Source organism: Halichoeres trimaculatus, unplaced genomic scaffold (assembly GCF_033239565.1).
Source record: "Halichoeres trimaculatus isolate MK-OKI-2021-1 unplaced genomic scaffold, fHalTri1.1 fHalTri1_scaffold_2, whole genome shotgun sequence".
Classification (NCBI taxonomy): Eukaryota; Metazoa; Chordata; class Actinopteri; order Labriformes; family Labridae; genus Halichoeres; species Halichoeres trimaculatus.
The window spans coordinates 16,933,752-16,946,216 of record NW_027437180.1 but is presented as its reverse complement, the minus strand read 5'-3'; the positions used below and the strand labels follow the sequence as shown (position 1 = coordinate 16,946,216).

The window sequence follows — 12,465 nt, the reverse complement described above, 5'->3', positions numbered from 1 at the left end:
CGTTCAGGGCTGCATACGCAACTTGACAATAACTTACCTCCCCTCTCCAAACCGGCCCTTTTTTGTTGTGCTTTTCTTTTGTTGATTTCATTTTTATTGTTGATTTTACTGTGGTTGGTTTTTTTTTTAATCTTGTTCAGCATCCTTGAGTGTCTTGAAAAGTGCTTTTAAATAAAATACATTATTATTATTAGTATTATTATTATTATTATTATGCCTACAGAGCCAGCAGATTTATAGAATTACAGGAAATACTTTATCAATGGTTAATATTTATTGTGACTCCCAAGAAAAATCTTACAAACTTTTCATCAAATTCAACAACACAAACAAAATAAATGTCATGTTTTCCATTAGTTGTTTAATTCAAAAGTCATTAGTCAGTGTTCTACAAAATACACAATTACACCACCCACAACTTTGGGTCCCTCCAGTTTTATTTCTGTGCGTATGAACAGAGTTGGCGTTAGCATAGTGTACTATGGCAGGTCTACAGTACCTCACATTATAGAGGAACGCTCAGCTTTAGGGGCATGCAGGTACACACAATCACAATCTGTGGCTTCTCTGGGATTGTGGCTCCCCTCTCATTAAAACACCCTCTTACAGAGATGCAGAACCCTCTAGAGGTCTCTTCAAGTGGCATCACTTTAACTTACACGTTACAATACTCCCCCCTGGAGGATGCTCATTGTAAGGCAACATGACTTGCAAAGTCTGTCAGAGCAGGCACAGGAGAAAAAAATGCATTTTATCACTGAACTGTCAAACCTTCAACACAAGTACCAACAGCTGGAACCGTTAACACTCATGTGAAAAAATCCTACTTTTACAGCATGTTTACGTTTGCAGCATGTGTTTCTACGCAGCAGGTTAGTCAGAAGGAGTCCAGGGACTTTCATAAAGTGCCGTATAAAACAGAAGCATCCTGAGTCAAAGTCTGACTGGCAATCAGCTAAGAAGTGATGCTACAGACAGAAATGCTAAATGTACACTCGTATAGTCTTACAGTAGATCTCTACAGGCATCTCTAATCTAACAGTGAAGAGAACAAGTGGTCAAACAGGTCTGACAGAAAAATAAAAGAGCTGAAATTAGATTGTACCTTGGTTTGACTTTTCATTTGCTGTTCCATTTGCAAAACATGTCCAAATAAACTCATGGTATGCTTAAAGATGAAACACACAAGGTTGGTCCCCTTCATTATCAGGACTGGGAGTGAAATCACAACATCTGACTGGAATAACAAGAAAAACATGTGACCTGCAAAAAGTCAATCCCCAGCTCCACATTATTCATTAAGCACAAGAAATAATTCCTGTTACATTTCAGGATGCCTCTCATTTGGTCCCCACTGTTGGGAATGATCTTGAATAAACTATTTATAATGATGTGGTTTTTCCATGGCTTTTTGACAGGTACATAAGAATGGCACAGACAACAAGGCTACACTGTGTTTACATTTTACATTTCTGCGAAATGCTAAACTCCACCCTGGCCTACAGTGACGCTTCGAAATGTTGGTGAGGACAAACAGGAAACATAATCCTGAAAGAGACAAAACACACCAGTATGTGTGAGTACTGGTGCTTGGATTTTCACACGAATCATAAAATCTGATCTGGAATTAGTTAAAGATCACAGGTATATTGCTCCTGAACTAAAAATTAGCTCTAATCTCAATGTGTCTCAACCTAAGACATCTTACGCTGAACAACTACATCACTAGTCATCTAGAGCTCATTTTACTCTCCCCTTTTCACTTTTGCAGTTTATTATAAACAAACACAGTAAGATCTTTCTGTTAAATATCACCACTAGCATGCTTATTGATTATCTCTACTAATAGAGAAAATAGTTTGTTCTGTCCAGTATTTGTCCCATCCAGTTGGTGGTTTTCTTGCTCAAAATAATCAAATCGTTTCACTACTAGCTGAGTGACAGAGGTAGAGCAAAAAAAAAGAAGGTTTGTTATAAACCACAGATCGCTCCCTTTCTCCTTCTTAGTTCACTCGTAATTCAAGGAGCTGAAGGGAGCTGTGAGCAGCAGAGTTGGTGAGTGTTAGATAATCAGCTGGTATCAGGGCGAGCTTAGGAGATGATGCAAATGCCGAAGTTTTTCTTGAGCTGCTCCAGGAAGATGAAGGTGAGCACTGTCTGAGGAACCAAGCGGATTCCAGCTGGAATGAGACCCTAGGAGGAAAACAAAAACAAGAGTCAAATAAATGTTCTGCCATAACACGCTGCAAACTTCAAACTCCTGTTGTTAGAAATACTTCAGATCCAGAGTAAACCATGTGATCACTGAGATGGACCAGTGGCTACTGTCATTTCATAAGAATTTAAAAAAATTCAGGTTCAGCTCTTCTTGTGTGTCAAAGTGTATCTTTAGTGAAATTATTCCATGGATTCAAATCATGGATTTTAAGAAATAAATTAGAAACACTAAGTAAAGCTCACTTGGCCCAAAGGTCTCTGAATGTGTGAGTCTCTGCTTGACTGACAGCTGAGCCAGAGCGCTGGTGGCTAGAGAAAACCTTGAGCAGACAGCCTTTTGCCAACTTAAGCATCACCCTAAAAAAATGACACTTGGAAAGTACTACTAAGCTTTTAAGCCGTTAGAAGGGGCACAAATTATCACTTTAAATCCCACAAGCCACTGCAGATTGGATGAATGCAGATTTGTGGAAGAGAGGGAAATTGAGCTCAAAGTTTTTAATGTTCGTTGACTTCAGCATTAGTCAAGGTATTTGGACCAGTTGAGATGCATGTTTACACCATAAGTGCTCTCTCAAAGTCACACTTGGTTTGACAATATGCTGAGGTTAGAGAAGAGAGAAGCTTGTCATCAGATTGATGCCATTACACCTAAATCTGATCATCTTCTACCCATACCTCCCTCTATAGTTTTTGAATTAAATTACTTGAAGCTTTACTTTGGGCAATTATTATGGCTGAGCGACAGCTAAAAAAACAGTACGTGTACTACAGTGTGTAGAAGATTTTTTTTTACCTTATAAAAGGCCAGTGGGCCCAGCTTTGCAGTTTCACTTAAGCAATGCAGCACCCCCTGAATGCAGAAACACAAAAAAGAAAAACATGGATCAGAGAATCAGAGAAATGGAAAGAGGTGTAGAGGAGGAATCACAGGGTCCACTCACAGTGTACTCTCCCTTTGAGCTCATGAGCCTCGTCTTCATCACATCCAGAGGTTGACACAAGAATGTAGCACAGCCTCCCTGCAGAGGAGCAGACAGTCAGTGAAGAAAAGAGCTTTTAAAACTTTACAGGGAGTCACCCTTTAAAACTGTACGTACAGCTATGAAGCTGGAGAGGAAGTGTGTGAATATGTTATCGCCCATCATGCCTGTTCCCAGGACCAGCTGCTTGGCCTGGTCATAACACGCCAACTAAAAGTGCAAAAAAAAAGGAAAAAGGTGAAAATTAGTGACATTTTGATGATAAAATATTTAACGTATAAGTAATCTGGCTCTGAATCAGACAAAAACACATGAAAATAGATTTTTAACAGAAGGATGGTTGTTATTCTGATGTTCTTTCGGAATTACATCTGTCGTATACAGTCTTTTGCTTTATTTCTAAAACGTGAAAACAAAACATAACACCTGTGCTTTTTGTACTGTACTTAAATGTTAAGGTCCCCCTAGTGGTTGTTTAAAACAAGCACATCTTCACTACAAATGTTTCCATCCATCATCCATCCGTTATCTTTATCACTTATACTATTGGGATCAATGGAGGGCTGAGGTCTATCTCAGCTGTCATTGGGTGAGAGGTCAGGTGCACCTGGAACAGGTCACCAACCAATCACAGGGCTTACATGTAGAGACAGATAATCATTCATGCATCATCTATGGGTCATTTTAGAGAGACCATTCAACCCAATGAGGTTTCTGGAGAGTAGTGGAAAGCCAGTGCACAGTGAGAACATGCAAAAACAAACAAATGGGCGCTAACCGTTGCACCACTGTGCAGCCCACAACAGAGAAACAATTTCCTTTTTTTTCAAATAAGTAATTATGAGGAATTAAGGAAAACAGTTAAATAAATGAATCATCTCAAGTCATGTTAAAGCTTTGCGTGAGATTAGGGTAGAGATGTAAGACATTATGTAAGTGAGCTGACTGAAGTTAATTCCCTTTGGATATTCTTTTCAATACTCACTTTGAAAGATAAGTGAAGCTGAGGTTTTATGGATGAATGTATTATGCATTGGTTAGATATGGACCATTTAAAGAGGCAGCCTATTCATCAAGGAGATTGATTCCACATGAATTATTTCATGCACATTTAATTCAGCGCTCTTTAACTCGGCTCACTTATTACTGAGCTTATAAACAGATTCTGGGTTTGACCAGAATACCAAATATCTTTTTAATGTATTTCAGAGACTGAGTGTCAGCTCAAGTTGAATGAAGTGAAATCAGAAACTGCAGGAGAAAAACCTCTGTTGTGTCTTTGATTCTGTATGAATGATTATCAGCCAATCAGCAGCGTGAACTACCTGACCAACAGTGACCAGCGCTCCTCTGCTGGAGGCCATGGTGGCTCCTGAGAACAGTTTCCTCACTCCCTCTGGTTGACAGGAGGCAAAGCAGAGGTCAAAGGTCAGAATGTATTCAACTGTGAATTTTATGTTAGATAAATTATGCTACTTCATGTACCTTCTCTGAAGACTCTGTAGAGCCCATCGATGGCATGTTTGTAGCTGAAAGAAGTACATCAACAGGCAGGGTTAAAAAACTCAAGGCTTCTAGAAAGCAAGAACAATCTTCAAAGAGTAAATCTTACTTTCTCCTCAGTTCTGGGGGTAGCTTCATGTCATTCTGCATCCTGGAAGCAAAAAATAGCTTAGATGAGATTTACAGATACCACTCCTTGTTTAGAATAGATTAATATGCGTTTCTATGTTAAAGAGTGTTTGAGCTGTCAAGGTATCTTACCTGACATTCACCATGTCGGCCGGCGTGCCAACATAGCCACCAGTAAAACCTGCAGGCAGAGCGGTACATGAGTGACGCTGTAAGTGTGAATGCGAATGTTTGTGTGTGTGTTGTGTGTTGTGTGTGTAGTGTGTCCCCACCTCCGAAGGCTCCCAGCATGACCTTCTGGTAAAAAGGCATGGGGCCCTGGCTTTTGCTCCCCATCATGTCCCTGACCGACTCATAGATAGCGAATCTGGTGAGGGAATAAGACATCTGAGAGGAGAGGAGAGCCAAATGAGTCAGAGTGATATATCACACACTGTGAAAACACTAATAACATTAATTTCCCCATCAGAAAAAGACTTTTTATAACCATCTCATTTCTCAAAACAGATTTTGAAAAAGGTTGGACATTACCCATCCTCCCCAGCTCATAAATGACAAGGGTCCATGATGTAATACAAACTGCCTGTCTCTGTAATTTCATAAATAAACTCAGGTGAAAAAAAAACACAATTTAATCCCTGAATCCACAGCAGGAGAGCATAAATGTCATCAAAACGTTCTCAGGAGATGTCTTCAAAACGTTATATCTAGAGTCTGTCATCTGTCTCCCTCTTCCTGTCTAACAACCCCTCCCCTTCCTTTCTCCCCCACCCCCTCTATCTCCCTCAAACAGAAACCTACAACGTTGTTTTTTATGAATATGCTGTAGCATACAAGCTTCATGTAAAAAAAAACAGAAGTCTGCCACTAGTGTGTGCAATCTCATTGTTAATCTCAAACCTGTCACAGATATTTATAGGACAATTTAAGAATACATTTTTTTTGCTTAGTTTTTTTTGTATTTTTGATAAATAAATATATAATAGTAGGGTGCAGTGAGTTGTCGCTTACACAGTCCATGAGTAAATGAGTCAGACCAGATAAGCTTTTCCTTCCTTCTGCCCCTTCTATGACACATTATGTGTTTCGGTTTCAAATCGACTGTTTGAATGCTCTTACAGACTTTCTGTGTTTTAAAATTTCCTTAGTGGTTATATTTTTGAACTTGTTTGAGAAAAATGCAGATTTTAAAAAAGAAGAAACCTTTCTTTTACAGATCGATTTCGTAAAAAAAAACAAAAAAAAAACATATCTGAAATGCTCTCAGGCAGATTCATTTTTAGATTTTTTTCTGAGGTACTGTTTTAATTTAGTATAATATGTTGAGATAATGTATGTTGTAGAAATCCCTGAATCTGTCTGTAAACTGCTCAAAATGATTTACTAAAACGACAAGGTCATTGCATCAGGATCTCCTAGCTGGTTTATGAAAAAACCATGTCTGCCCATGGTCTCAAGAGCTCTGGCTAATCATGAAGAAAGCAGATAAAATAAAGCAGACAGAGGCTGAAATAAGAGTTTTCTAAAAAGCCAAAGTGATAAAAAACATGATACTTCTTTAGCTACAAATCCCGGAAAGCTACAATGAGTTCACCAAAGGGACAGTATAAACTTTAGAAATGTACAATGGATGACACAGATCCTGACAAGTCAGTTTCCAGCCTCCTTAAGCCTTAAGCACATATTATCTATTTTAGTAGAGAAAAACCTTTCGTCTAAATTCTTCTTATGACTTTTATCCTGTTTCAGTCACTCCTCACAGAGACACAAACCTGTCTGCAGAGGGAGGCAGAGAGGCCGTTGTAAAGAGCCAGCACGCCGTCGTTCTTCACCACATGAATAGCCATCCCCACCATCCTCTTCTTCACCTCTTGTTGGGTCTGCAGGTGTACCTGTAGAGACAGTCCTGTGTCAGCATGCTAGCAAGGCACGACATATCTGTGAGCACACACATGGTGGGGGCTGAACCTGAAACCTAAGCTTTATTCTTTTTTTGTTTCACCTTTTCAGGTACTTCATAGAATATATATAGAATAGATTTTATATTTCAAAAATAAAAAAGGAATTTTGCAAACCAAAAAAACCCCATGAAGTGCAGATAAAAACAAGGTTGGCAAAGTAATAATTATAAATAGATGGCAGAATAATACTTTAACATGTATGAGATTCTTCCCTCTTATAAAACCTTCATCAGAAGTAGCACAAAGTGTTGCATACAATCTAACAAACCAACTGTGTGTGTGTGTGTGTGTGTGTGTGTGTGTGTGTGTGTGTGTGTGTGTGTGTGTGTGTGTGTGTGTGTGTGTGTGTGTGTGTGTGTGTGTGTGTCAGTGCCTGCGTGTCTTGTTTGTCCTTGTCAGAGGAGGTCAGCAGCTCGACAATGTGGCCTTTGTCCTTTTGGGGACCACTGGGCTCTTCAGAACACAATGTTTTCCTGTCACATCACTGGTTTTTATTAGGAGGTGGTCGCATAGCGGACACTTCAAAACAGCACTCAGTCAACGCGTGGTGGGCTTGTGGCCGAGCGATGGAACCTGTATTCTGTCTGTGTATTAAATAACAACAACAACGAGAAGGGTGGTGGTGAGGGGGCTAACTCTCGAACAGGAGCAGGCACGTACTCAGAGTTTTTCATTAACAACACGTCACTATGATGCAGCCTTTTTTAGGGAACTATCTGAAAGACGTCAGAGTGATTCAGAGTGCGATTACAGAGGGGAAAACCACTGCAACAAGTGGGTGGTGGTGACAACAGTTCTACCATATGATGCCACATTCTGGAAATTTACGACATGTCCATGATTGCCTATGTTAAAAGACGTTTTCTCTCCTGTCTGTTCTTCACTCCTTTTATCAATCACTACAATGACCTGCTGTTAGGTAATCTGGATGTGTTGAGGAAGAATTGAACTCTGCCTTGTCTTTGTTGTTTCCTTGTAGCTGGAAAGCACAAAAGCATAAGCATGGTCAAACAGCCACAGGAAAGTGAATGTGTGTGTACAAATAGACAGGATCCCACAAACTCATACTCAAACACACATAAACACTGTTGTAAACATTACAGCTAGATGAGTTAATAAGTGTTGGACTTAAGAGATTGTCTTCTGAGATCTGGTTGGAAAAATCTGGTTCAGCAGCTCTGTATCAGCACATGGCGGCATGACAACAGTCTATCTGATGGTGTCATGGATCTGTGGTTTTACAAAAGGGCGAAGAATAACATGAGCGAATGGCTTTGTCAATCCCTGCTTCCTACTGAAAGTCAAATTTATCTCAACTAAATTATAGTTTATTCACTTAAATATAGGTAGTATTTGTAAGTGTGTGATTATTGTGCAGCTTTATGAACCCTTTGCTTTCTAAGAATTGCAGGTTCTGGCTACAAAGTTTTCCTCTGCCTCACTGGAATAAACTTTGAGATCAACCTTGTTTATTGAACTTTGAGAAAAGTCTACAGTTACAGCTTGACAACCAGAGGTTAGCTTGAAGCTCTTTTTAAGGAATCAACTCAAAAGATTTGCAGTTTTGCACTACAGGCCACTTAAGTTTAAGTTACACAAAAATAAAAAACAAACAAACAAACAAACAAATGATCTCTTTAAACTGCAACGTATGACTGATGATTGACTGATCTATAACTTGATTGTTGAGCTTTTACAGCAGAAAAGTTCAGTGGAGATTAAACCTAATGTTGTAGTTTCATACAAAAAGAAAAGCTTGAATAAAAAAGTCATAAATTTAGTTACTAACATTTGTTTTGAATAACAAGCTTGGTTTGATCACTGCTTACAAATATTAAATGTGATTTTATTAATAAAAGTGAAACCTATGTGATGCTTTTAAAACTGAAGTATCTGCTAAAAGAATTTTCAACTCCAGATGCACCAGCATCAACTTTGAAATCTCTATTTCTTGAAAAGGATGAGACTGAGAAGGATGATTTGTCATCTTTAGGCTTCTCTAACTTAAGTTAAATACATGAGACCTGTGGATTGGTCTATTGCCACCAATATCTAAGCTGAGTTTTACGACACCCAATACCAAAGTTGGATCGGTGCATCCCTATCCTCAACAGTAAAATGTTCACCGAGGACAACCTGATGTCTTGCACGTCTTGCAATATCAGAGCAGGAAAAAGAGTCTGTTAACCTCTTTTCAGCTGCAAAAATGAGCACAACAGCAGCAGCAGAGCTGGCTGGGTGCATCTCTGCGCTGCTGAAAACAACAAATATAACCCAAACCATGAGTAATGGCATTGGAAAAAGCATCAAAACTTTTGACATTTCTCTCATTTATGTTGAAAGATGTGGCAACTGCTGAGCAACTATGAGAAGAGGCGCTGAATGACGTCAGGAGTCAAACATATTCTTGCAAAAGTCCAGTTCTTCTGTCAGTGAAGTCGCATTAAAGCTTGCAGCACACACTGACCGCAAGTTCAGGAGCAATGCACTAAACATTATGCAAATGTAAACAATGTTTACTATGTGCAAAAGGATCCAGTGTGCTGCACAAATATTTATTTAAAGCAACCATCAGCTTTCATCACACTGTCTCATTTTGACAAAGTGATATCAGCATGTGAGACAACAGCTGACTTATTCGTCACCGGCGTGGTGCGACTCCATTTTCAACAGTGTGAACTATTGTAGATGAACTAACAGAATATACAGACTGCCTCCACCTACAGAGCAGTTTACTCATCTTATGAGTAAAGAAAGAGATTTCTCTTACAGTATTTTCCTAAGATGTCTTCAATCTCTTCAGGGGTTTTTGAGCTTTCTTAAAAACTCCTCTTTTATGAACATCAACACTTGAATGAAATCCTCCTTTTCACCAGCTGGGTCACATCAGACCCTTCAAAGACCCAGCTCTCAAAGTGAATGGAAAAAGAAAAGCTAAGCACCAACACCTGTAACATTCCTCACCTCAGTGTAACTTCAGCATTTTAACCGAAGTGAAACCACATGACTGCAGAGTATACACTGTTAGTATTTGTGGAGTGACACGCTCTGTTGTTTTACCAGCAGCGAAATGTCTCTGAAGGGAAATGATGACTTTAAAGTTGAAGTCCTGACTCAGCTTCAGTCTGGAGCTGCTGTCGCCCAAACTGCATGATCAGGGGAAAGTGTCATCTTGTCCTTGTCTAGCAACATTTTCATACTTTTGGGGGGGCAAAGTTTGAAATGGCTACAACTATTTGATGAAGCAGGAAGTTAACTCATAAACTTTAAGGAATTAATTTGTTACAACTTCAATCGCAGCAACAGCAACACACAAAGTTTGTGTGGCATGACATTCATTCAGAAAAGTAATGTTCATTACAATTTCACTGTTAAGGTGAAGGGTTATCTTACACCTAAGAGTCAATACTCCTGTATGATCATAGCTGTCAGATTAAAATAAACGATCAGATAAACGTGTTTTCATTTCTCATGTTGTTACTTGAGGTGAAATTTATCTTATCTCCACAGAGACAATTTGCTTCATTTTTTATTACTTTTACTCTACTGAAGGACAGCTGATGACGGATAGGAAATAACTGATTTCAAAATGAGCTGCAGCATCTGTGAAAACAGCTGTTTCATTTATTTTCATTCAAGCAGCTGACAATGTGGCTAAGTAGACTCTCAAAGCAAACCTTCTGCTCACATAGGTTGATCAAAAGTGCTGACAATGCAAAAACCCTTTGCATCCAGCTCCCAAGGTGTTTCATCCTCTTTCAACAGAAACCTTGCTTTTCCTGTTTTTTAAAAAATAAAACACCTATTGAACAGAATTATGTGCACTCTATCTGGATACTGGGAGCTCCTGTACAGGCCTGGTTACACTGGAGAAGTTGTGTTTGTGCTTAAAAAGATTTTTAGTTGAATTCAACCAAATAAAGAAAGAGCATAACTGACACTGAAGGGCTTATGAAACCACTCAACTGCACTTTAAGGAAATTTCTTCCAGTAATTCCAGTCAGTTCTGCTGCATGTTATGACGACCTTTGGGCACATTGTGGCATTGAATCACTGCACTCTAATTTTTTCTACTTTAATTGCGAACATTAAAGCGAGACAACAACCGGTTTAGGGCAGAAATGAAGCCTGCAGAGAGCAGTTTTACTGTAATTTGGTGATTACCGGCCTTGTCTAAACAATTAAATGTCACATGACTTCCTAGTGACCACTTAGTGTTATCAGGGTCATGTGCTGCTCTCCTTGACTAAACCAAAAGTGAAGTAAGTAAGGTGAGGGAAGGATTTTGCATTGTTGGATAAGCACAGATTTACTCCTATGAGCAGCACAGGCAAGGACTAACAAGAATGAACAAGCATGAAACCACTGGCACTCACACACACACACACACACACACACACACACACACACACACACACACACACACACACTCTTCACTGTCAGATGATGACAAGACAGCTTGTGAAGAGATACTTATTTTCCTTTAGTAAATTTCTTCATGTAAGCTGATATTATATGGGTTTTATGAAAATAAACTAGTAACTGTGTGGCCAAGCCATAAACCCCCCCTCTGTCAGTCTGTTATTACTCTCTGGACATTTCCATCATAAGTGTCAGTTTGGCTTTCCAGTGTTCTTTGCCCTGGCCTGTGCTCTATTTTCCCAGCCTACAACATCCCAATCGACATTTCAGTGATGCCACAGAAGACATGCGATAGCCCAGAGCATGGCATGGCTACGAGAAGCTCGCTGCCGCCCCAGCAAGCATGCCAGGATATCTAATACAGGCATACAGTAATGTGATGACTCGACAGGGGGGCAAATAACAGCGACGTATCCTGTCCTCGATGACTCCTGTTGGAAACAGCTGTAACCTGCTGTTCGGGCCTGCTCTCCTCCAGTCAGCAGCGGAGGGATACACACTCTCTACCCCCCATCAAGCCCCCTCACCTTGAGCAAGTCCAGAGGATGCGTGCAGCAAGCGGCTCCGCTGGACGCCAGTCCACCGAAATACCACCGCGACATCCGTTTCTCGGTCATGTTTCAGGGCTCCGTGGTATGAAGCAGCTACAGCGGTGGCTTTCCTCCGTCAGGTCCGCTATGACACACTGCCCGCCTTCTTTGTCGGCTTCCTGGCCTGCAGGTTACAGCTGGCGGTCTTGTAGTCTACAGGACGCGGGTTACCTCGTTAATCTTCAAACATTCCGATAAGGGACAAGCTCCACGAACCGGGGGACTTTGAGCAGCATCGCGCACACACACGCCACATGTTGTGCGTGTGTGCGTATACAAGTCTGTGCGTGTGTTTGTGTGCGCACTGGCTGCTGAGTTAGGACCACGATGTACGGAAGAAGTAGTGGAGAGGAGAGCAGCCAATTAGCTCCAAAGACGACGGAGCAGCCTACCCGCCCCGGGGTCCGAGATCCAAAGGTCGATGGAGGGCTATGAGAAAGCTAGAGCCCCTGACAGCCCGAACTCACACAGCCCACTTTCACCACTGCGAACTGACATGCTGGATTTAAAGTGGTACACCCCACCCGTACAGCTGTGGAGAGGTTACACCGGTACTGTCTCTTTAAGAGGACAAGCGTCGGCTTTCTCTCTATGAGTAAAAAAAATTCAGTGAGTTAACCATGCAAATGCCGTCCGAAAGACCAGTTCTGACATGTGGAC

The 12,465-nt window shown here is 40.5% G+C and overlaps 1 protein-coding gene across 1 annotated transcript; it reads right to left on the bottom strand.

The window, feature by feature from the left end:
- Positions 1-319: 319 nt before the first annotated feature.
- slc25a10b (solute carrier family 25 member 10b) lies at positions 320-12,323 on the bottom strand. The gene is made up of 11 exons (XM_074689646.1): positions 11,743-12,323; positions 6,605-6,724; positions 5,105-5,219; positions 4,965-5,013; positions 4,813-4,854; positions 4,686-4,729; positions 4,526-4,596; positions 3,318-3,410; positions 3,162-3,239; positions 3,014-3,070; positions 320-2,193 (listed from the first exon to the last, which is right to left on the bottom strand). Exons 1-11 carry the CDS (start codon positions 11,830-11,832, stop codon positions 2,092-2,094), a joined length of 861 nt encoding a protein of 286 aa, XP_074545747.1. The 5' UTR covers positions 11,833-12,323; the 3' UTR covers positions 320-2,091.
- Positions 12,324-12,465: the final 142 nt, after the last annotated feature.

Coding starts and splice junctions, on each gene's coding strand:
- slc25a10b (XM_074689646.1), bottom strand. CDS start 11,832: ATGACCGAGAAACGGATGTCGCGGTGGTATTTCGGTGGACTGGCGTCC. Junction 5,220..6,604: donor CTGCCTCCCTCTGCAGACAG/GTTTGTGTCTCT, acceptor CTCTCCTCTCAG/ATGTCTTATTCCCTCACCAG. Junction 4,730..4,812: donor CCCCCAGAACTGAGGAGAAA/GTAAGATTTACT, acceptor TACTTCTTTCAG/CTACAAACATGCCATCGATG.